This window comes from Girardinichthys multiradiatus, chromosome 4 (genome assembly GCF_021462225.1).
Source record: "Girardinichthys multiradiatus isolate DD_20200921_A chromosome 4, DD_fGirMul_XY1, whole genome shotgun sequence".
Taxonomy (NCBI): domain Eukaryota; kingdom Metazoa; phylum Chordata; class Actinopteri; order Cyprinodontiformes; family Goodeidae; genus Girardinichthys; species Girardinichthys multiradiatus.
The window spans coordinates 12159641-12183772 of record NC_061797.1 but is presented as its reverse complement, the minus strand read 5'-3'; the positions used below and the strand labels follow the sequence as shown (position 1 = coordinate 12183772).

At 38.4% G+C, this 24132-nt stretch overlaps 1 protein-coding gene across 1 annotated transcript in view; it reads left to right on the top strand.

Annotated features, from left to right (window-relative positions):
* The first annotated feature begins 455 nt into the window (after positions 1-455).
* The window catches only part of ntrk3b (neurotrophic tyrosine kinase, receptor, type 3b), a 398812-nt gene continuing 375135 nt past the window's right edge, over positions 456-24132 (top strand). The window contains exons 1-2 of the mRNA XM_047363471.1: positions 456-637; positions 758-1229. Coding sequence (XP_047219427.1) covers positions 988-1229 — 242 coding nt within the window. The 5' untranslated portion in view covers positions 456-637; positions 758-987. The remainder of the gene's footprint in view (positions 638-757; positions 1230-24132) is intronic.

The following is a 24132-nucleotide window of genomic DNA, read 5'->3' as shown; positions in this document are numbered from 1 at the left end:
CAACAAGAAGGAAAATGATATTGGATGTAATAAAAAAAACAAACACAAAAAAAAAAAAATTATTTGCCTTATGTGATGGCACCGGAGGCATGTGAAAGCTTTTTATGGGAGAGGCCTTTTATTTTTTATTAAAACACGATTGACCACAAACTAGCAAAACAGACAAACTGAAAATAAAATGTTTTTCTGTGTGTCAAAATATCTAGAGTGTGAAGGACTTACTTTACAGAAATGTCTGGAGAGTACCTTTAAATGATAAGAGTCATCAGTGGAAGAATTACTGCTTTAATCGATCCTGTCTTTGCGGTGATTTTTAGCACATTTTTATTTTTGTTTAAATCTGAATGGTTTTACATTTTCCACCAGTGTCCCCATGTGTATTCACACAGATCTTTTAGTCTGTGTGTGTGGTGGAGCAGCGATCACTGCTGATTGCATGCAGCTTCTGCAGGTGTCAGTATGACTGTAGCCAGTAGGAGGGACTTGATGCTCCAACTTCTCATTTTGCGTCTCTCCGCTCTCCAGCCAGTCGTCCTGGTCCTGCTCGGAGAGAGATAGGCGACGACGGGCGTCAGCAGCGCCGCATTTCGTGGGAACACAACGCATCTGAGGCTGACCGAGCGAGTGGAAGATTTTTGTAATACGCTTTCCTATTTTTGATTCGCGTTTTCCCCCTATATTCTTTTTATTTATTTATTTTTTGTTGCATCCTGTCTTTCTCCTACCACATCCCCTCCCTTTTTTTCCCACCCAGCAGTCTCTGACGCGCAAGGACACTACAGCATCCATCCACGGCAGGAACGCTCACACAGAGCATCCTCTGTACAGGCGCACCAGCCGTCCTCCTTCCTTCCTCTCTACCTTCCTCCCACTCTTCTTCTCTCCTCTCTCTTTTTTTCTTTTTTCTGTTGGAACCCAGAGGATATCGGGAACCCTTCTACCTACCCCCCCTCCACCCACCCACACACCCACTTTTGCCCCGGAGACATGGATCTATGGTTTCATTCGATCCGGATTCGCTGGTGGAGGATTTTGCTTTTGATGAGTGTTTTCCAGGACTATCTGAGCTCCATGCTGGACTGCCCGCCGACCTGCAGCTGCTCTCAAACAGAGATCTATTGCAATAAGTCCGACAATGGCAGGTTTTTCCCGTTGCTCGCCCTGCAAGACACTGGGAGCAATGGGACCAGCGTGGATATTGCGGACTTATTCAAAAACATCACCTCTATGTAAGTAGTTGCAGATTATGCTGCGCGTTTCTTAATCATTCATTGAGACCCCCCCCCCCCCCCCCCCCACACACACACACACTTCCCCGTCTGATCCGACTTGTTGGCTGCATACATTATTATTATGAGACTTTTCCACGCTTCTAACAGTCTCAAGTGGCCTTTGAATGATATGCCGATCACTTATTGATTGCTGTTGTCGAAAATAAACAGTTCTGTTTCAACAAGGTACATCAACCTGAAAACCTGTCAGGCAGTGTGTGGGTCAACATAAAGTTGCATCTCCGCAGCATCGCAGGCCTGCAGATCCGGAGGGGGGGGGGGGGGGGGGTTGGGGGGAGGGGTTTGCAGAGAACCTCGCATCACTTCATTCCCACTTCATCCTCGTACCTATTCCGTTCCCACTAACAGGGCCCAATGAAATAGACATAAATGGTGCAGTGGGGTCAAGCAGCTCCATCTCAGCCCGACACCTCACGCCCCCTCTCCATGAAAACTTTATCATCACGTCCAAATGATGATGATGATGATGGTGAGGGAGAGATGGATGCTCACTTGTGGCTTTCCGATTTATGAGCTTTGACTTAACACTGAGCAGCTATGATGACGGCAGACTATCAAACCCGCAAACCCACACACCCACAGAAGTAGCTACATTTTTATTCTACATCCTCCCCCTCTCTCTGTTTTTTCCCTCTCTCTGGCATCGATCCCTCCTCCCAACATCAAAGCTTTCTTTCTTGAAAAGTCAGAGGAAGAAGAAGGGGTGGGGGGAGTTAGGGAGAGAAAGGGAAGAAAAAAAATACCAGGCCTTAAAAATAAAAAATAAAGACTGCTGTCGTTGAGGCTGATTTGCATAGAAAGTAAACACCTCCCGTTAACGCAGCGGAATTCCCCACACGGCTTCCTCCTCCGCACCGCAAAGGACTTTTTCCTCCCATCAGTGTCTTCGGTGTCCTGTTTATCCCCCCTTTTTTATACCGAGAAGAATCAGACAACAACTTACTCTGTGCCACGGTTCACCGCCTTCCCGGGCCACTAGAGGGTAGCCTAGTACCCCTTATATGCTCTCCCGCCACAACACAGGAGTCATTGACGTGACTGTTTTATCAGGGGGAATTCGTCATGGTTTGTTTGCCAGAACGAGCGCAGAGTTTTTGTATTACACTCGGCTGCATTAAGTAAAAAGGTGGAACAGTCAGAGGTAATCACTGTTAGTGATTAGCGTGACCGCAGGATGACCCAGGCATACAGATTAACTCTTTGGCAAACCTGCTACATTGGCTCATTTATTCCCTCCTTTCTCTCTTATCCAGTAAGGGCCCAAAAGCTTCTGGTTTTCCGCTGGCAAAATGTTCATACACTGTAAAAACAGACTTTTTGTGGGTATTATTAGACCTGGTTTCTGTTTCAATGCTATCACAGATTTTGATTTAGGCAGGAGTAAATGTCAAGCCTGTATGTAAACGCCATTTTGAAGAAGCAAAAACATCTTGGTCTAAGACTAAATGGGTCTTGAGTTTAGATTTTTACAGTCATGTGAAAAAAGCACACCCTGCAACAGCCTGTGTGATTTTTTAACATATCTGGACAAATGGATATTTATTATCAATTTTAACAATTGAGAAATTATTCAGGAATGAATGAGAACAACCCAAGGTTGGACATTTAGCTGGGTGTGCTCCTGGCTAATAACATGAAAGTGAACACTATTATGAGTTTAAATTAGCTATCTGTGGCCTCTAGAAAGGAGATCCCTGGCAGAGTGTGTGTCTCAAAAGGGATTTAAGCATGTCTTCAAAATATTCAGACATTCCAATGGATGCAAAAGAGTCTAGTAGTGGAAGACACTCAAAACAGCTGCCATCATACCCTGGTCTGTCTGTACATGCCAGTTTATCCTGAGAGCACACTGCAAAATGCTGAGAGAAGTCTTTAAAAACCCTACAATGTAGTCATCTGACCAGCAGTAGGCTCTTGTTCCTGTTGATTTGAAACCGCAAGCCAGTACAATCAGAAATAGACTACACGTTTATTTCATGACAGGTGTGCAAGAAGAACATCTTTTCTCTCTAAAGAAAACTTGAAGACCGGACTAGATTTTGCCAGAGAACTTAGAGTTCAGGAATATTATTTGGTACGATGAGTCTTAGGCTAAATTACTTGGACATTAAAAAAGAGAACATGTTTTTTTTGTTTGTTGTTTTTTTTTTAAAGATTTTCCTGCAACACTAGTGGCCATCATTCGTGTTATTTGAAAGTAGCCAGACAGGAAGTGGCTGAAGAGAGGGTGAAGACATGCAGTACAGGTCTCTAGGGTTGGGACTCAAACCAGGGACAGCTGCATTGAGGACTGAAGCCTCCATATACACATTGCTTGCTTGACCACTATGCCATGTGCCGCAGCCCAAAACAGAGAATATCTTTGACACCATCCAAATATGGTTATACAGAAAAAAAGAACCCCATACATCTGTGAAGCATGGTGCTGGAAGTGTCACGGTTAGGGAATGTTTTACCACAATAGGACCTGAAAGGCTCACCACCATAGAATACACCATGAACTCTAACATCAGAGGCTTCTTGAAAAAAACTGTCAGAAAATCTGTAGAAACCCTGTAACATGACAATTACCCAAAACATACCAGTGATTCCACCAAAAACTGGCAGAGAATTAAGAAATAGAAAGTTCTGGGCAAAGTAAAAGCCAAGAAATTGATCTTGGCGAGATTTTGTGGGGTGACTTTAAATGGGCTGGACATTCAAAAATCCCTTTAAATATGTCAGAGCTGAAAGTGAGGAGTGGGGAAAACTTCAGTCTGGTATAAGAGAAAGTAGATGGTTTCTAGAAACTAGTGTGTAACATTAATAAGGGTAAGGTGTCCTAACTTTGCCCCTCTATTAGATTATACATTTTCGTTTATACATTTTCTTTAATTATTAAACCAAAAACAAGGTTATGAGCCACACATCTTAACTGTTGATGTCTGTAAAATGGTTCTACAGGTCACCTTGTAAGAATAGATATAATAATGGTTCCTGCCTTAATAAAAAAAAAAAACAGCTTATTCCTTTTTGCTCCCTTTCACCAGGGCAGGACAAACCAAACGAGCATATATATATATATATATGTATATATATATATATATATATATATATATATATATATATAATAACAGTGTATTTATTTTTAAATAGGCACAAAGTCACAAACTGAATGCCTTATTTGCCTTTGAAAAAACCCTAAGCAACTGACCCAGGACTAATTGTGCATTCCTAGCTTGCAAAGCCTCCCCTTTTTTTCCTTTGTTTTTAGCTGCTCAGTATGGACAGCATCACCACCAGCAGTTCAATGACAGTCCATCAGAGACCACAACACCCAATGTCACAGAATCTAATACGCCTGCACTGGTAAACTAAACTGTTAGAATTTAACCAGTAAAACCGGTGGAATTATTTGCATACATTTGAATTTGAGTTAATTTTAATTAATATTTATGCGAAGAAATCGTGTAAGTTTAGGAGCCAACGGCACTTTAAACAGTTACGTTTCAAACTATTTTCAATTTAGAGGTATATATGAAAATGTGTTAAATCCTAACTAATCATTACAATAATTTAGTTCATTTATCAGGTAAAAGTAAAAGTTTGTGGAAAAGTGCTTACGTAAATGAACAAGATGGGTTAGGGTTCAACCTGGTTTAACAAAATAAAAGCTGAGTTTGTATTGCCTGAAAAATGGGAGGAAACAAAACTCGTGATCTCCATCAATATATCCGGATTAATGATAATCGTTATTTCACTTTGATTCCACTCACAGAGGATCATACTTCCAAGAAATGCATTTGAAAGAACTTATTTTAACTAATATCTCTGCATACACTAACAAAGTAAATTCTTAGAATAAATAAATGAATAAAAACATAAATTAGCCAAATTCCAATAAATTCCTCAAGTAAATTAGTTAAATTCTAAGTAATTATTAAGATCATTTTGCCCATTGTGTTTGTAACTGTACTTAAACAAGGAACAAAAAAACAACAATTTGGTTTATGAATAAGGCATTTAACATTTAACTAATATAGTATTAAACCTTTTATAATCTATGCAAACCTTCTCCCGAAAAAACACAACTAAATTGTGCCGTTCATTGGCGACTAACACATTACATTTACAAACATATGCTCTATTGAAATTACAATAAGTTTAATGGCTAATACATAATGCCATTTGAAATTAGTTTTTACAGTGTATGGCTTATCCAGGGCTGTGAGAACTGACACAATCACCTTCTGCATCTTTAATTATTATCAGAACAAAGCAATTGCATGCTTGATACTAATTTATTACTGCCCAGATAGCCACGGTTTTTAAAAATGAAAACTGGTATCCATAGTAATATGAAACAGTCAGAGGCTGAGCACCATATACACCACAAGTGGTCCTTGATCCTCTCTCTTTTAAGTAGGAAGATGCATGCGCTATGCCAATAAGAACACCTTTTTTCCCTTTTTGTTAAAAACGCATAAGCAGATATAGAAAATTTATATAGACAGAAAGCTGCAGCAAAGGCTTCTAGCAAGAAGTGCATAAAGAAAGTGGGAGGTACTGGCCAGCCAAAGAAAACTGCCAAGTCCAGATAATAGTTTTCCAGTTCTCTCACATTAGAGATTCATCACAAGAAGCATCACTGCATGAAGCGGATAAGATAAGGCCTTGCTGTGATACTAGAGGAGGGGGAAAAATGGCTTTCTGAGAGCAGCAGAGGCATTTTGCAGGTTTGTGAAAATGTGTCCGTGAGCTGAGCACAGGAATCCAGTCCGCATTTTTTTAACTGTGAGTAGAATGTGTGGCCCATTTTTTCTTGATATTTGTAATATTGTACTGTGACTTTTGGTTAATCCTTATTGCTTTGTGCTTGTAGGGCTTCAGGTTTAAAAGGAGAGGTTAAAATTTGCAGCCATCTTCCAATGCCTTGTCTATTCTTGAGCAAATCAGTTGCTCTCTCATACCCTTAAAATTTATAAAATAAGTTTTTGCACATTTATTAGTTGTTATATTCTGTTGCTTGCCAGCGAACATCTTCCCAAGTTTTAAAGCATTGTTTTCCTATTGAGACTCTGTGCCCTGAAAAAGTACTGACAACCCTTTTAACCACAAAATTCTATGTATTTATTTGGGATTTTATGTAATAGACCAACAAAAAGTGGAGCATAATTGCAAAGTGGAAGAAGAAGGATACATGGTTTCAAGGTTGATTTTTTTCATAGTAAAAATTTGAGTAGTGTGGCATGCATTTGTTTTGGGTTCTCTTGACCCAGTACCTTGTAGAACCACCTTTTACAGCAGGTACTCCATTGTTTGCACATAAACCTGAATGTGCAAACATTGGACATTTCTGCCCATTTAACATAATGTTTATGGTTGTAATATGCCAAATATGCCAATGTTTTAGGGGTTTGAATACTTTTGCAAAGCAAATGCATGCTGAAACAAGTGCATGCCAAACAAACAAACTTGCAGTATTTTGTGCTACAGCATTATCTTGAAGCCTCTGTCTTAAGTGTGAGAGTTCAAGCAGATGACAAACATTTCACAAAGTCCTCACTTTTAGGAAACATTCATGGTGCTCAAAATCCTCGACCCCTCATGGAGCAAGGAAGACTTAGTGCACTGCACTTTAAACACAGAGGGGTAAACTGGTCTTGTAGCAGATAAGGGGAAAATACTCCACTTTTCCTGCTGGAAAATCTTATTAGTCTCATAATTTTAAGTGTCAATTTGTCTTTCTATTTAACTATTAGAAGACACTTGCCTGCTATGCTATACTGTAAGAAAAGGCTTTGTATTAGTGTAAGTGGGTAACAATGTAAAAGGGGCTATGATTTGAAAAACAGCTGATAGAGATCACGCCCTCATATTCCACTAGCAGTCACACGTTCGCAATTTCACGCTCTATGCTGCCTCGGCCACTGATCTGTACGGTCATTACTGTGCCTTTCATTTGCCCCCATCTCCTGAGGCCCCGGGTTTGATCCTTTTATTCAACAATGCATGCATGCTGTTGCTGTCATTAACAAAATTGTGGCACTTTATATACCTTTGATGGCAGACATTTTCACTTACTGATGCAGAAAAAACACATATGTCACTCACGTGAGTAATGGCTACAATCCACTCAGAGAAACGGCTCGAACTTTGTTTTTTGCAACCGATGAGAAAACATGGTAGTTCTGTTCATCTCCCACTATACAAGTTGGTCTATCTTCTGTGAAAAGAGTCCAGAGATAAAATCAATCTGTGACTGATGGTTCAAGATAAAGTGTGAACGGTACATCTCTCATCTCTTCATATAGCAGACAAACAGCAACTTTCTAACCCTTGCAGCAGATTTGTGATGAATTGTAAAAAACGGAGAAGGATGATATATAGATACAGATAAATTTATATATCTATAGATATATAGATATATCTCTCTATATATATGTGTGTGTATCTGTGTGTTTGCATAAAGTTGGTAGAATTAGTTAAATATGTCCCACAACCACTTATGTAGAGATGCACCAATCAGGCTTTTTTTTTGGCCAGTTCTGCTTTTCCTTTAGGTATGGTCTGCCAGTTCATATTTTGATTGAGTGTTTTCGTCTTTCTTAATACCATGTCACACTCCTGCTGTTCTGCGTTGTGTTTCAAAGGTGTAAGAATATACACGTGGCCTTGGGTAAATAAAAGCAGCATTGCTTTCATTTGCATTTACCACTGTATCATGCATAATTCAATCAACGCATTAGCCAGGCTGCTATAGATGTTTGGGACATGTTGAAAAGTTCTGCCCTTTTGTGCAACACGTATACCACGCATTGCAACTCTGCTACAGAATTGATGAAAATGAGAGACTATATTAAGCAGCATCCACCCATTTACAATATTATTTAATCTCATGCAACACTGAGCAAATGCTTTGTCTGCGGTTATGAAGATTAACTCACTTTAGGATACAGAATGACTGAAATTGAAAGTAAAACTGACAACAACTACTTTCTGATTAATTTCGCTAGTACTTAGCTGAAATATTGTGATATACAGACACTATTCAACGTGAAAGTGCATAAAAAACTCAACACATTAAAGTTTTGGATACTCCTCAAAATCTGCATAACAAGCCTTTTTCAATACGCCAATATAGGTAACAGTGTGACAGCGGTTTAATAACTGTAACAGACAAAAGACAATTGTTTATTTGGTGCAGGTTCATTGATAGAGTTAGACATTTTGAATCCAACAGAAAATGAAAAAATTGCAAGATTTATGCATCAAAGACTATGTCTCTAATCTGTACAGGACTTTTATTAAGTCAAAAAAGTGCATCAACGCAGATGCCATTTTTTATGCATTTAAAGACTTTAAAATGCTGTAGTTCTTAGTTTTGATGCATTCAATAAAAAGGAAAAATCTTTTTTTTCAGTATTTGATACTATTCAATTCAGTTGCTATTCTAGTTCAATTTGTAAAGTACAATTACGTTATCTTATGCCACCAGTCAAAACCTTACATTACATCTCATGATGTGATTTTATGTCTTGTTTTCCTAAAATGTGACAGTAAAGACAGAGATGTCCGCTGCATGCCTTTGAGCTTAGTAGTCTGTTTTAAAAGTGCCATTGCTCCATCTTTCCCCGGAGAGATTTATGTGCATTGTAAATTTGCCATCTGCTTATCAACAAACAAAATGAGACTCCCACCCAGTTAAATTGTTTACTGTTTATCTCTGTTGCCAAATGTGGCTTGAAGCTTGTTGTTTAACATCTTTAAAATCTTGATCCTCCTGTCCATGAAAGAGTGTGCTGTTATGTTTTAAAGACTTTTTGCTCTTCTTTCATTTCTGTCATGCGTTTTGTTTGCCTTGATTATCATTTACTTGCAGAAGGTGCACCATTTAAACCTTCAAGGTCTTCAAATTGAGTATAAAAGTTGGTGTCTAGGTTTTTTTACAGTGTTTATTTCACTGCTTATTTTAGAAGTAATTGAAACTTGTCTTTTTCATTTGTTAGACCAACAAAACACCAATTGTAGTTACAGTTGTGCTCATAAGTTCACATATCCTGGCACATTTTCAGATTTTGTGAATATGAATGATGATGCAAAAACTTGTCTTTCACTCATTGTTATTGGTTGGACAAAGCCCTTTATTATGAAACAAGTGTGTTTGCTGTTTCTAAATTGTTCTTCTTGCAAAAAACCTTCAGATTTTCAGATTCTTGGGCTGTCTGAGATAAACTGCATGTCTGAGATCTTCTCAAAGTAGCTCAGTTATATTGAGGTCAGAAGACAAGTGGAGCCAGTGAGAGGCTGATTTGGCCTTCTGTTTTGGATCATTGTTATGTTGGAACATCCAATCAGATCACAATGCAGCTTCTGATTTGATGAGTGCAATTTGTTCCCCAGTATCTTGTGATAACTTGCTGCATTTATCCTCAGCAGCCATCAATATTGATCAGGTTCCTGGCGCCTTTGTGGCTCAGAGAACCACAACCCATCAACCCTCCACCGCCGTGTTTCAGGGTAAGCATGATGCAATTTTCTTCATATGCCTTGATGACTTTTCTCCCAATCTAGCTTTGATGGTTGTGGCCATTAACTAGAGCTCAGTTTGAATCTTCTGGTGACTTGACCGTGCAGTCATGAAATTTCTTCAAGTTCCTCCTTGTTCTGCAGTTTTAAAAAACCACAGTGCTATTTGTAAAATAATCCTGTAAGGTAGCGGTTAGTTGTAGGGGTTTCCTTGCATCCCTAACAATATTCCTTGGAGTTCATTTGTAGTTTTAACAGAATCCCTATTTTTCCATTTTTTAATTAACAGTGCGGTTGTCATTTTCAATTCCTTGGATATCACTTCATTTCTTTTTCAACTACTTTCTCCCGTTGATCCTGTGATAAGTATTTTCCTTTCTGCATGGATCAGAATCTAACAACATCAGTGCAGCACTGCATGGATCATGATCAGGTCTTTCAGAAACCCATAACCTCCCTTACTTTCTATAAACACACAGTAATTATAGACAAACATATCACAGATAATGAAGGTAATCTTTAGTAGCTATTTAAACCCATATGAATCAAGTTTTTAGTATGCCATAGGGCAAAAGGGTCCAGATTATGTAAACTGTTTATCAGTTTCATTTTTCTGTTGTCATGATTTAAAAAGTGCAAACACAGCCGTTTAGTAATGCATGGCTTTACCCAAACACTAACCATAAGTGAAAGAGAACATTTTTGTATTATCATTCATATCTTCAAAAAAATCGCTACTAAATTAGATATTCTGCCAGGGTTTTTAAACTGAGTAGCACCACTGTGTTGATCTTTGAGCACCTTCAAGCACACAGTTTATCTGAAGCTAACTTGCAAAGGAAACAAACCTGTTCAATACAGAATTGCTTCCAAGGTCTGCTAAGGTGACTTGTGTGGGCTGAAAGATGTCCCTCTGGCTCAGACACCGAGCATTACTGCATTACATAAAATCCCTATTTTCTCTGCCTGTTATAACTCACAAGCAGCCCACGTACTTCCATGTGTTTATGACTTAAAATCTTCAGCAAAGGTCTTGCATAAGGCTTCTCTGCAGATTTGATTTGTAGACTTGTAGAATTTCACAATAGTCATTAAATGTGAAGAGTTCAAGTTTGGAGGATCACTTGAACTTGTGAAAAGATCTTACATGTACATGTACACTGCCTGCCCCCCAAAAAATGTCCCCACCAAAAAAAAAATTCACACACAATATTTCGTTGCACCGCCTTTAGCTTTTATTACCGCATGCATTCACATTTTTTCGATAAGTTTCTGCAATATCACAAGATTTATTTCCACCCAATGTTGCATTAATTTTTCACCAAGATCTTGCATTGATGATGGTGGAGTCTGACCGCTGTGCAAAGCCTTCTCCAGCACATCCCAAAGTTTCTCAATGGGGTTAAGGTCTGGACTTTGTGGGGCCAATTCATGTGTGAGAATGATGTCTCATGCTCCCTGAACCACTCTTTCACAATTGTCATCTTGGAATTTGCCCGTGTCATCAGGGAAGAAAAAATCCATTGATGGAATAACCTGGTCATTCAGTATATTCAGGTAGTCAGCTGACCTCATTCTTTGAACACATACTGTTGCTGAACCCAGACCTGACCAACTGCAGCAACCCCAGATCATAGCTCGGCCCCCACAGGTTTGGACAGTAGGCACTAGGCATGATGGGTGCATCACTTCACCTGCCTCTCTTCTTACCCTGATGCGCCCATCACTCTGGAACAGGTTAAACCTGGACTCATGAGACCATATGACCTTCTTCCATTGCTCCAGAGTCTAATCTTTATGCTCCCCAGCAAATTGAAGCTTTTTTTCCCGTTAGCCTCATTGATTAGTGGTTTTCTTTAGGCTACACAGCTGTTTAGTCCCAATCCCTTGAGTTCCCTTTGCATTGTGCGTGTGGAAATGCTCTTACTTTCACTTTTAAACATAGCCAGGAGTTGTACTGTTGTTTTTCTTCGATTTGATTTCACCAAACGTTTAAGTGATCGTCAATCACGATCATTCAGGATTTTCTTCCGGCCACATTTCTTCCTTGAAGCCGATGGATCCCCACTATCCTTCCAGTTTTTAATAATGCGTTGGACAGTTCTTAACCCAATTTTGGCAGTTTCTGCAATCTCCTTAGATGTTTTCTCTGCTTGATGCATGATAATGATTTGACCTTTCTGAAACAGACTGACATCTTTTCCATGACCACAGGATGTGTCTTTTGATATTGTTGTTTAAGAAATAAGAAGCAACTGATTGCATCAGTTGGGGTCAAGTAACTTGCTGCCAGCTGAAACATATTCACCCATGCAGTAATTATCCAATGGGAGGCTCGTACCTATTTGCTTAGTTATATCCAGGTGGTGACTTTTTTTTGGGCCAGGGCATTGTATATGAGACTTATATGCAGAGGAGCACATAATCAGGTTAGTGTAGTTTTCTTCTTGTTGTAAACAATGAAATACATCTAAAATAATGTCTTTCTCTGTCCTTGACCTGATTAAAAGTTGCTTCAAGTGACTAGTGGTTCAAAAACTTTGACATTAAACAACCCTCAAAGGATAGCTGATCATTTGAACAAGATATTCTTCATTGAGCCATCGAAAAAGGAAATTGTCACATTGCTTAGCTCAGAGTGAAGTTATCCAGGATCCCTACCGTAGTTTATCCATTTCAACCCAGCTCAATTAAAAGAAAAACCTGTGTTGTCTGTTTAATTCTAAATTAAACATTTTTTCAGCAGTAAAATAGTTTCCTTAACTGAAGAAAGAAAAAGTAGAATACACTAGAAATACACTAAAACTTTATGTTAAGAAAAAAATATATTATTTACTTAATGTTTAATAATTAAAGCAAACAGTGGTTTACTTCCTTTGTGTGCTAGTGTGAGGTCTAAAAGCCAGTTTAGGGTTTCACATCCAAAATCTGTGCAAAATAACAACCCATCTACTATGGGATTATCTCTGATTCACAGAGGGTTAAAATTATTAAAACATGCTCAAAACTATAGATACATTAGACTGCTAGCATGATGCTACCACCACTATGCCTGAAAGACACTACCTCTTTAAACATATATCAACTTCTACGAACAGGACAATGTCTCGGTTAAAATCATTGTATCTCTTGTTGATTATTTTATTATTTCCGTCAAGGTTTTAGGTCCTTATTTTGTGAAAATCATAATCCATCTCTAACATCTTCATATGGGGAAACAAAAGCTAAAGGTGTTGTTATTTACCTGTGGTAAATAACCTGTGGTTCTGTGAAAGTCAATTATATTTTTATTCATCCTGAGTCATTTCCACAAAATGTGTTCTTAGAAACAGAAACATGGGGATTAAGGGTTTCTACCCAGATGGTCTTCTCATTGCGCTAGCTATTTTTCAGAACTTAAATCATAGTAACGTTTTATAATTGCATTCATTAATTTACTGAGTGTAGTTCACAATGGAACATGTAGTATAGTTTTCCTCTGGGTGAACCATGCACATTATCATGGCTAAATGCACCTCCTCTTCACTGATGATACTGCAGAGAAGTTTTGTATGACTTTGGCTGGTGCTTTATATTTGGGGCTTTTTGGGCTTTTTAGACTAATGATACTGGTTAAACAATGTATATCCTCAGTGATCTGTGAAAAACAGTGATTTGGTGTCAGTGTTTGAAGTTATTGTGGATTTTCTCTTTTACTCAATAAAAGCATGTACCCCCACCATTAATGGACTAAATGTCCCTTAGAAAATTGCAGAGAAACCACAGGGCTTTTAGCTATCAACATGCTCTTACAATAATTCCAGCTGGATATTTGACTACTTCTATCTTCCAAAAAGGCAGTTTGTTTGAATTGGTTAGTTTCCTGCCAAATACAACAGGGTCGAGGCTCCATTCCAGAAGCTTAATGTTAACCTGTTTTATCCCAAAAGTATTTGTGTGGTTGATCATTGTCCTATTGGAACACCCAGTTATGTCAGAGCTCCAACAGTCAAGCTGTTGGTATGAGGTCATGTTAAATAATTTGGAAGTAGTCATATTTTTTTTTCATTATACCATCCACCTTATGCAATGCACCAGAAATATCCCCACAGCATGATGCTACCCCCACTATGCATGACAATTGATACATTGATTTTAGGATTAACTTCCTCACCTTGAATCCTCCATACGTCTTGTCATTGTTGCCAAACAACTTAATCTTTGACTTGATTAACCCTAAAAGATTTCTCCACAAGACTTTAAATCTGTCCATGTTAGCAACTGAACATTTCAGTCAAGTTTTAATGTGTCAGAAATTAAGCAGAGGCTACTTTCCTCTTTGACACACTTTCAGTCCATGTTTCTGTGAAACTGGTTTCACTTTGAACAGTAACATAGGTGCTCCAGGTTCTTATCATTTATGATCATCTTGAACATTGGTGGTTCCTGGGTTGTTCTAGAAGAGCTAACAAATATATGTTCATCGGCTGCTATGTTTGGCCAGGTGAGAGAAACTTAACTGATATTGAAATGTTCTTAAATGAATATGACATTTATGCCCAGAATTGTGGGTAAATTTCACCACACTTGTTGTCTAGGGTCAAAAAAAGCTGTGTAAATGGAATCAATTTAAAGGTTCAGATTAAAAATGGATGTAGTCAGACTCAAGACTCCAGAATAAAGAGTGGCAAGATTGGGAAGCAAACAAAGGATTTTTGCTTACCTGCTCTCAGTCCTACTCCAGGATCATATATTTTAACGTCTTTCTGACTCCCATTTAAACTACTATTTAAACTGCACTAACAAAAATCTGTTCAAAAGGGAGTAGTTACTGAAACCTTTACTAAAAAATCACCAGTTCTTGTTAAGCATCACCCAGAGACTCCAAAAACAGCTTAAAGTGTCAAGTAGAACAAAAGCGATAGCTGGTATTACTGAACTCCCATTGTTTGAGGAATATTCAGAGATTAAATCATGTTTAATAAGGAATGTTTCCCATTTCACGTTGAAAGTTCATTATGAAAAGACAAATCTCTGATCATATTGTCAGAAAGTCTTTGTTTTCTAAAACTATGAATCCGAAACCTCGTCTAAAGACTTTGTGCCTCCTATTTACCTGACATATGATTTATAAATGTATTTGCACACAAACACACTCTTTAGCCCTTCCCAAAACACTCCTTCTAACTTCACTCTTGCAGCTATATTTATTCGATGACCCTACCACCTATTTTCTGTTCTGCTTCCAGTTCTGTGTCTTTGTTCTCAGCATCATGTTGTGAGGTTATGAGGTCTGGGTTTCTAGATGCTTACCTCAACTGTATCATTTGTCATCTATCTTTATTTAGTTTCTTCATCATCCTGATACATCACCCTGTGGTGTTATTGATTTTCTTCTGTTTTTCTTCATAGGCAAGGTGGTTTTTTTTAAAGCTTTCTAGTGCTTCTTTTTATGACAAGTAAGGTGTGAGCATAAGGATCATTTGAGGCACAAATAAAGTAATGAAAAGCACACCTTTGCTCTTGCGGCTACACATAGACTGTAGCTCACAACTTAACACCTACCTGACATTTCCTGAGGTTTAGTTTACATCTGAAACAAGTAGAACAAGCATCACAATCTTTTATGATCCTAGTACTTGGCACACTTAAGTATTTTTAAATGCAGTCTGTGAAATGGCAGACATGCAAACAGGGCTTGTATAACGTAGACTTTGTTGATATATTTGTTGTGGTGTTGTGGGCTATTGGTACCAAACTACGAATTAATTTCAACCTAATCAAGAAGAAGTGTGATGGATGACAACACCTTTTATGTGATAGAGCTACATAAAATAACACACAATTAAGGGAAAATAAATATTTTTTGCAAATAAAAAATTTGAAGTCTATATTGTGTGCTTGTGTTCACCCCCCTTTTTTCAGTGAAGACTACAAAGGTTTGTTAGAGAACATTAGTATACAAACCACACCATGTTACCTGAGAAACACCGCAGACAGCTCAGGGATAAGACTTTGAAGAAAGTTTAAGTCAAGTTTATTTATATGGCGCTTTTCAACAACAAGGCACTCAAGGTACATAAGGAAAAACATTACAATGATACAGAAAATCAACAGAGGTAATTAAAAAAAAAAAGTTAAATAAAATAAAGAGAATAGAATGATGGATAAGAAAATGAAAGGAAAATTGGACTGAAAACATAACTAACAATGCTTAGATGGCACAGTCAAAGGCCACTCTAAACAAATAGGTTTTTAATCTTGATTTTAAGCAATTTAGGGTGTTGCCGCTTTTACAGTTTTCTGTGAGTTTATTCCAGATTAGTGGAGCATAAGATCTAAAAGCTGCTTCGTTTGGTTCTGGTTCTGGGTATGCAGAGAAGATTTGAGCCAGAAGACCTGAGAGGTCTGGGTGGAACACTGTCTTTTCTTAGTTCATGACACTATCTTTAGGGATATTTTTTATGTTGAGTTGGAGTTGAGCTGGAGTTGAGCTTGGTCGAGGGAGAATGATGTCGAGCCTGGGAGAACGGTAATGCAGCTGCTGAGTCAGTCCAAGGAGGTGGTGAATTCTCAGGAAGAAAGTTCAGGTGAGGTCTTGACAGTTTGATTTTTATGTGTGTTACCTGGTGAGATTTCCAGAAGCTGCATGTAAGGTAAGGTAAGGTAAGGTAAGTTTATTTATATAGCGCTTTTCAGCAACAAGACATTCAAAGCGCTGTACATACAATTACAATACAATCACAAAGCAAATAAACACATACACAGAAAAACAAATAAAATGATAAAATCAAACAAAAGAGGTAATTTAAAAAAGTAAAATAAAATAAAGAGAATAGAATGATGCACAAGAAAATGAAAGGAAAATTGGACTGAAAACGCAACTAATCATGTCCAGATGGCACAGTCAAAGGCCACTCTAAACAAATAAGTTTTTCATCTTAATTTAAAGCAACTTAGGGTTTCGGTGCTTTTACAGTTTTCTGGCAGTTTATTCCAGATTAGTGGAGCATAAGAACTAAAAGCTGCTTCTCCATGTTTGGTTCTGGTTTTGGGCACGCAGAGTAGATTTGAGCGAGATGACCTGAGAGGTCTGGCTGGTTGATACACTGACAACAAGTCAGTAATGTATTTTGGTGCTAAGCCATTCAGTGATTTATAGACTAACAGAAGTATTTTAAAGTCTATTCTCTGAGCTACAGGGAGCCAGTGTAGGAACTTTAGAACCAGGGTGATGTGCTCCACTTTCTTAGTTCTAGTGAGGACGCGGGCAGCAGCGTTCTGGATCAACTGCAGCTGTTTGATCGACTTTAGGCAGACCTGTGAAGACACCGTTGCAGTAATCAATTGTACTAAAGATGAACGCATGAATTAGTTTTTCAAGGTCCTGCTGAGACATTAGTCTTTTAATTTTGGAGATGTTCTTTAGGTGATGGAAGGCCAACCTTGTTACTGTCTTTATGTGCCTCTGAAGGTTCAGGTCTGAGTCCATCACTACACCCAGGTTTCGAGCCTGACTGGTAGTTTCTAGCTGTATTAACTGAAGCTGTGTGCTAACTTTTAAACGCTCTTCCTTTGGTCCAAAGATTATTACTCCAGTTTTGTTTTGATTTAGCTGAAGAAAGTTTTGGCCCATCCACGCATTGATTTCTTCTAAGCATTTACCCAGCGCTTGAATGGGTTCATAGTCACCTGATGACATCGTAATGTATAGCTGTGTGTCGTCTGCATAGTTATGATAACTCACGTTGTTGTTTATTAAAATCTGAGTTAGAGGGAGCACGTCGATATTGAATAGAAGGGGCCCTAAGATAGTCCCTTGGGGATTGCCAGATGTGATTTTTTTGGTCTCTGATGTAAAGTTACCTACTGACACAAGTTAGTTAGTTTAAGTTAGGGTTAGGTTGTAAAACAACTTCCCAGGCTTTGAACATCTTACTGAATCCATCATCCAAAAATGGAAAGAGTATGACACAAACCCAACAACACATGACCATCGGCCTAAACTGACAGGCCAAGAAAGCATGTCAAGAGGCCCATGGTAACTCTGGAGTAGCTGCAGAGATTGACGGCTCAGGTGGGAGAATCTATTAGAGGACAGCTACTAATTGTGCAGTGCACATATCTGGCATTTACTGAAATAAAGCCATAAGAAATCTTAAAATTTTGAGCTATGTGTGGGGCACAGCACAATCTGAAAGCTGATATGCTAACCTGATGAAACAAAAATGTAACTTTGTGGCCAGCCTGCAAAATGCTTTCTGTAGTTGGATAATAACACTGTACATCTCTCTGAACACACCATCCCCTCTGTGAAACAGGGTGATGGCAGCATCATGGTCAGCCTGGTCTTCTGCAGGGACAGAGTGAGTGGGTGCAGGTTTACCTTCTAGCAGCACAATGAACCTAAACATAAATTCAGAGCTTTAATAGAATCATTTTAATCACAGCTTATTTATTTTAAAATAGCCCAGTCAAAGTCCAGACCTAGTTTCAATATGTTGAAAAAAAGCTGTTGCCACACAAGCCTGCTGAGCTTGATCATTTTTTGCAGAGTAGAATGTGTGGTAGAGACATCCCATAGGAAATCTAGTTCTTCCGAATGCACATCACACTTCAGATTATTATTTGCAAAAAAAGTTTGAAAATGTTTGAAAACCTTGCATCATTTAATTTTCTACTGTGCATCATTGTGAAGTTTGCTGTCACATAAAATCTCAATTAAAACATTGACGTTTGTAGTTGCAATGTGATAAAAAGTGGAAATGTTCAAGAGGTACCAACACTTTTGAAATTCTTTCTGTATATGAAAGTGTTCCAAAGTTAATAAAAAAAAAAACATTTTTTATGATGTAGAACTTGCAACATATGTAATGAGTGATTTTTATGAAGAAGTTGACCACAGTTTGCCCGTTTAATGTTGGAAATAAGTTTTATATTTCCAACCAAGTTGTAGCTTTGCAGCAAGAGTCATATTTTGTATGGCTGGCTCTGTAGGTCCATAGAAGACCTGTGATTGCTCTGTTTTGAAATTTCATGTCATAAAATGTCACATCTTTAGTCCCATGCTGTTTTAGCATCACTATCTCTAATCTTGTTTAACTTCCCAGGACAGAGTTGCAAACATGCTGCCAGTTGGTTCTCACCACTGAGACCCCCTGCTGCCTGCACATCGCAAGGCTTACCTCGGGCAATGCACGATGGGCTCCTCTGTTATAGGCGTATCATCAAGTTTGCATGAGCCTGTCTTTGTGAAAAGTAGGTCACGGCTTTCATCAGAGAATTAGGAGGAAAGAGCGACGCCTTGGTTCAGATCCTCTGAATGCAGAGATGCTGCTACGAGTCCCAGCCATGTGACTGACCCAACTTCTCCCATGCCCCCCACCACCGCGACTGCCGCATCTGCAGGCAGCCGAGGCACCATCAAAGATGCATACTAATGAAGCTCCTTTTCTCCGCCTTAACAATCAAAAGATGCATTGATGATCAGGGGGCAAAAAAACAAACTAGAGCCTCTGCTGTTTCCGCTAAGACTAGAGGAGCCCTTCAAAGCCTTGAGGCAGCATTCCAGCAGCTTTCTGTTGACATTCAGCTGAGCCTCTGCTTCTATGCAGTAGCTCGTGAGTTAGTGTTGCTACAGTGTGAAACAGTTTATCATATCAACTTTCCAGGGTTCCTACACAGTCTTGAAAAGTATGGGATTGGTTTTATTATTTCCAAGTCTGGAAAAGTGTTTGATTATAATATAATAACACTTAACAAATGGAGCAGTTTTATATTGATTCATATTTTAATGACACGTGCTGTCCTTGATATGCCAAGACACAAGTTAATTTTAACATTTTAACCATCAGTTTTTTTTTTTTTGTTTTTTTTTTAACATGCCTCACCAGAATAAAAGTACCAAATGTTTTCAAGCTGTGCTTTTAAAACTGCATTTAGCACGGAATCCAGCCTTTATTTAGGGAAGTTCTTACAAGTCAAAGAGATTTTGTTTTGAAAATAAAGATGTTTTATTTCAGTCCTGATGGCAAAAAGCTGTGAAATGACCCATTATCAGACTGGACGCCAACCCTGAAACCCTCAATTAAAGCAGACAAATTTTATATCCGCTCATTTCCAGTCAGTCAGTCATTTTCTGCCGCTTATTCCATAGTGGGTCGCGGGGAAACTAGAATATGTATTCCAATAAGTATTATTTGTCAGATTAAGTGTATTTTTTGAAAATAACAATCTTTAAACAGCTATAAAACATACCTTTCATAAAATCTTTTTTTATTGGTGTGATGTAATATTCCAATCTTAAATGTCATGTTTTCATTAGCTATAAGCAGAAAATTATCATAATTAACATAAATAAAGGCTTGAAAACAGTTGGTGTGCAGTTCATCTATATAATGTGTTTCACCTAATAGTCTAAGTTACTGAAATAAATTAACTTTTCAACAATGTTCTCATTTATTGAATGGGTCTGTCTACTACCAGTTGTTGCATAGTGGCATGGACATAAAAGACAAGATCAATTATAATGTTTTCCTTTTGCATCCTTAATCAATTTACGTAAATTTTGACACCCTGCCTTTTGATTGATTTAAACTTTTGATTCCATGTACCCTTTTGAACATATCATTTGTATTAAGGATTTGTCACTTTCACACCTAATCAGGTAAAGTAAGCTTTACTGAAGCTTTATTACAATTAAGCATGTTTAAACATGTATCTGCAGGCTTAGCAATGCCACACAGAGAGCAGTTTTATAGCTAATTCCCTTTTCTACATGATACTAATGGATGATTCATAGAGCCAGTGTGATGGTGGTAGCTTGGAAACGCTTTTTTCTACTCTACAGATCTATTCCTTCCTTTCTTCCTCACAGCTCGCTCTATCTTTTTTGGTCTCACAAACACACTATTAATTTCCTAGTGGATAACCTCCTCCCCAGGTAAGGATGCATGTCTGACCCTTACAGCATCCATCACTGTTTGTCCAGTCCCAGAATGAAAAGAAAAAAAGAAGTCCCCGCCTCTAACAAGGCCCCTGCTTATTATTCATGTGGGATGTTTAGTGTTTCAAAAAGCATCAATCATCTTGTATTATCAAGTAGGATGAGTCACCCCACTGTCCTCCATGTCAGCGATGACTGCCGGAGCTGTGTGAATAATTCAGCTGTCAAGGTTCTTATTGAGTCTCACCCATGTTGTTTTATACCAAGCGCAGGTTTGACAGAAGGTGTGCAGAGAAAGTTCTTAAAATAATCTACCCAAAAGCCAGCAGCCACCTTAAGTCTATGCAGATCAGGTATGTTTTCAACTTAAATCAATAAATCAGGTTGAATGAATTTCTTTCATAAAGTCATTTTCTCGCAAATCATCTTTTCTAGGAAAATATTTAGGAGAACAGCTAGGGCTTGATTCACCAAGGCTTTGACCCCTGCCCAATCGAGAATGCACCAGAGTGGAAACGTTTAAGGGTCTGAAGATCTTAGGGTAGAACAGAACTGCATGTGTTACACCCCTGACAAAAGGGAATAAAAAAAAATCATTTACTTCTTTTACCAGTAGTTTAATGCAATAAAGAGAGACCGCGAAAGCCCCCAATGAAGAATGGAGCCACTACCAATCAATCCCAGAAAAGGCTTACTAGCTGATTTCAGATGTAAAGATCACAATTGCCTTTGATAAAATAAACTTCAATGCAACATTAGAACTAACTTTTTACATTGTTGTTTAGGCTTCTGTGAACTAATATAAATTAGTATTTTTTGCAAATCTTTTTACTGTCAACTCTCAGAGTATGAAATCAACTTACAAATTACAGCTGCATATAATCTTTTAGTACTGCATTGGGGCTATAATGGTAGTCGTTCAACCTATTACGGTTTCCCCCACTCGAAAAATGTCGTCCCGACATTATACCAACAAGTTACTTTGCTGGCTATAATTTCTCATAGTTAGTAATCCACAGTAGAGCAAACCATATTACTCAGTCCTGTGGGCTTTAACGCCCGCTTCACCACAGTCTATGACTGACGACTAGAGAGTCAATAACCAGTCCATATGAAAGTTTTCACAAAACTCTATTTTCTATTGTCATAATCCACAGGGAAAGAGAAAAAAATATATAGGAAACTAGGAAAAAAAAAAATATATATATATACATATATATATATATATATATATATATATATATATATATGGTATGTATATATATATATATATATTGGTATGTATATATATTTATATATATATATATATATACATATGTGTATGTATATGTATATATATGTATATGTGTATTTTGTCTTTATGACAGTTTGTAAGTACAGTCCTTAAGTCATCAATGGAAAAGCGTCAGCTTCCATTTGCTGAAGTCCATACAAATCAATGTGCTGGGTGTAGTATGGCTGCAGAGCTGGAAATCATCGGACCTGACGTAGGTACACAGGAAGCAGTTGCTGTGCTGGCTGGACAATATGGCAGGACAGGGTACCCAGTTGGTCGTAAGCCATCCGTCTTGGCGGGTGTCTCTCTCGCTGTGGCCATTGGGGTTTCTCCCCCTTGGGTCCCTCGGGTGCTCACAAGTTGTCTCGCCAGCAGCTGGGTCTCCAACAGGGGGCTCTGGTGGTGGTGTAACAGCAGGGGCTGAAGCTGTGGGCTAAAGTGTTGCTGTGGGGGCCTCTGGTTCTGATAGATGGGGCACAGAGGGCTGATGTAATGCAGGTAATAGGTAATAGTGACAGCAGGAGTCCTCCCCACTGTCCTTATTATCAGAGTTTGACACAACTCAGGTGGATTTATCATTCCTTGTCTGTTTTATAGGATTGTCTTTTTTTGGCACTTGTTCAAAAGGTAAGTGGTCACATCATGACATGTGCAAGTTTCTGTGAAACACTCTAGAGTGTCCTTTGCCTCACCCCAGTCTCACCTCATAGATAGGGAGGTCAGGCCCCATGTGTCTTACTACTGTGTGAGTAGTGTCCCTCTCAGTCTTTTAGTTTCCCTGGACCTCCTTCTTTAGGTCCAGGGAAGGTCTTCTTTACCTTTGCACTTTTCAGCAGCTTTCTTTGCATTCTCAGATCCTATAACCTATGCTTCTTCCATGTCCTTTCTCCATTTTCAACGTAGTCTCTGTGTTCACTAAAACGTGTTTCCGAGTACAGTCCAAAGAGCATATCTACTGGTAGCCTGGGTGATTGTCCAAAACAGTAGGTAAAATGCAGAGTTGCCAGTTACCTCAAAATGTGTGCAGTTATATGCATACATTAGCTTGATGATAGATTCGTTCATGTGCTCAACTTGACCATTTACCATTGGGTGATGAGGTGTTATCCTAGAACTGGCCATGCCAAAATGTTTCCCCCCCATTGGGTGTATAATGGTAGTCTTCCAATATATCACACATGTTGACAGATTGACAGGGACAACACCCGCAGTTATGTGGATGCTTTTGAAGAAAATAAAAATAAATAAATTTGCTTTGGGCAATGTTGACATAAAAATCTCCAGTGGGTGGCTTTGTTTATATTTTCTTCTATGGCCTTATGTATACATTAAACTACTCCTGAATATTAATTACTATAATAACCAAACAGTTTCAGGAAAAATATGAAATTAAATGAGCGATGCATCTTTTTCCAAAATTATCTTTATAAATTAAAATGATGTGTGAGAAAAAATACTGACAGAACTTTAATGGGCCTGTCCGTGAGTGTGAGCGACAGGTCGAAAGTTTAGCCAAACCACTGTTTTTTAGCACAACTCTCTCTTCTGTAAAAAAGGCCATGCATGTGAATTTCATTTTTTTATTTCTTCTTCCAAAACAAATTACTTTATTATTTCTGTTATCATGTCATTTATCTGCATTAGTATGCTGCTTGTACCTGCCTGCATTAAATTCTCTCTTCATTGTGTCTGTGAACTTCTGTTCAGTTTCACTTGTAGGCTGGAGCTGGAATATTATGAATTTTTACAACCCTCTTCTGTTATTTTAAGGCCACTGCCGTTTATTTACTTTTGAATGGGGAAAAAGCTTTCTTTTTTCATTTTGAAAGGGTTATTTGTGTTTTCTGTTTCTGGACAAAGTAAAGTAGATTATAAGCAGACACCTTCCTATTCATATTTGCTTCTTTCTGTTTCCCTTCCGTGCAAATAAATGAGACACTGATGTTTGGGGGGTAAAGATTTCTCACAAATTGAAGGCTATGTAGTTCTAGCTGTTATGGTCTGACCGCCAGCATCAAGGAGAGTGCATAGCTGAACAAATGTACCTTATTTTCCCGAAAGCAGTACAATTCATCTAGCGCTGCATAACGGCCCTGAGAACCACAGCGGCCTCTATTTATCGATTACTATGC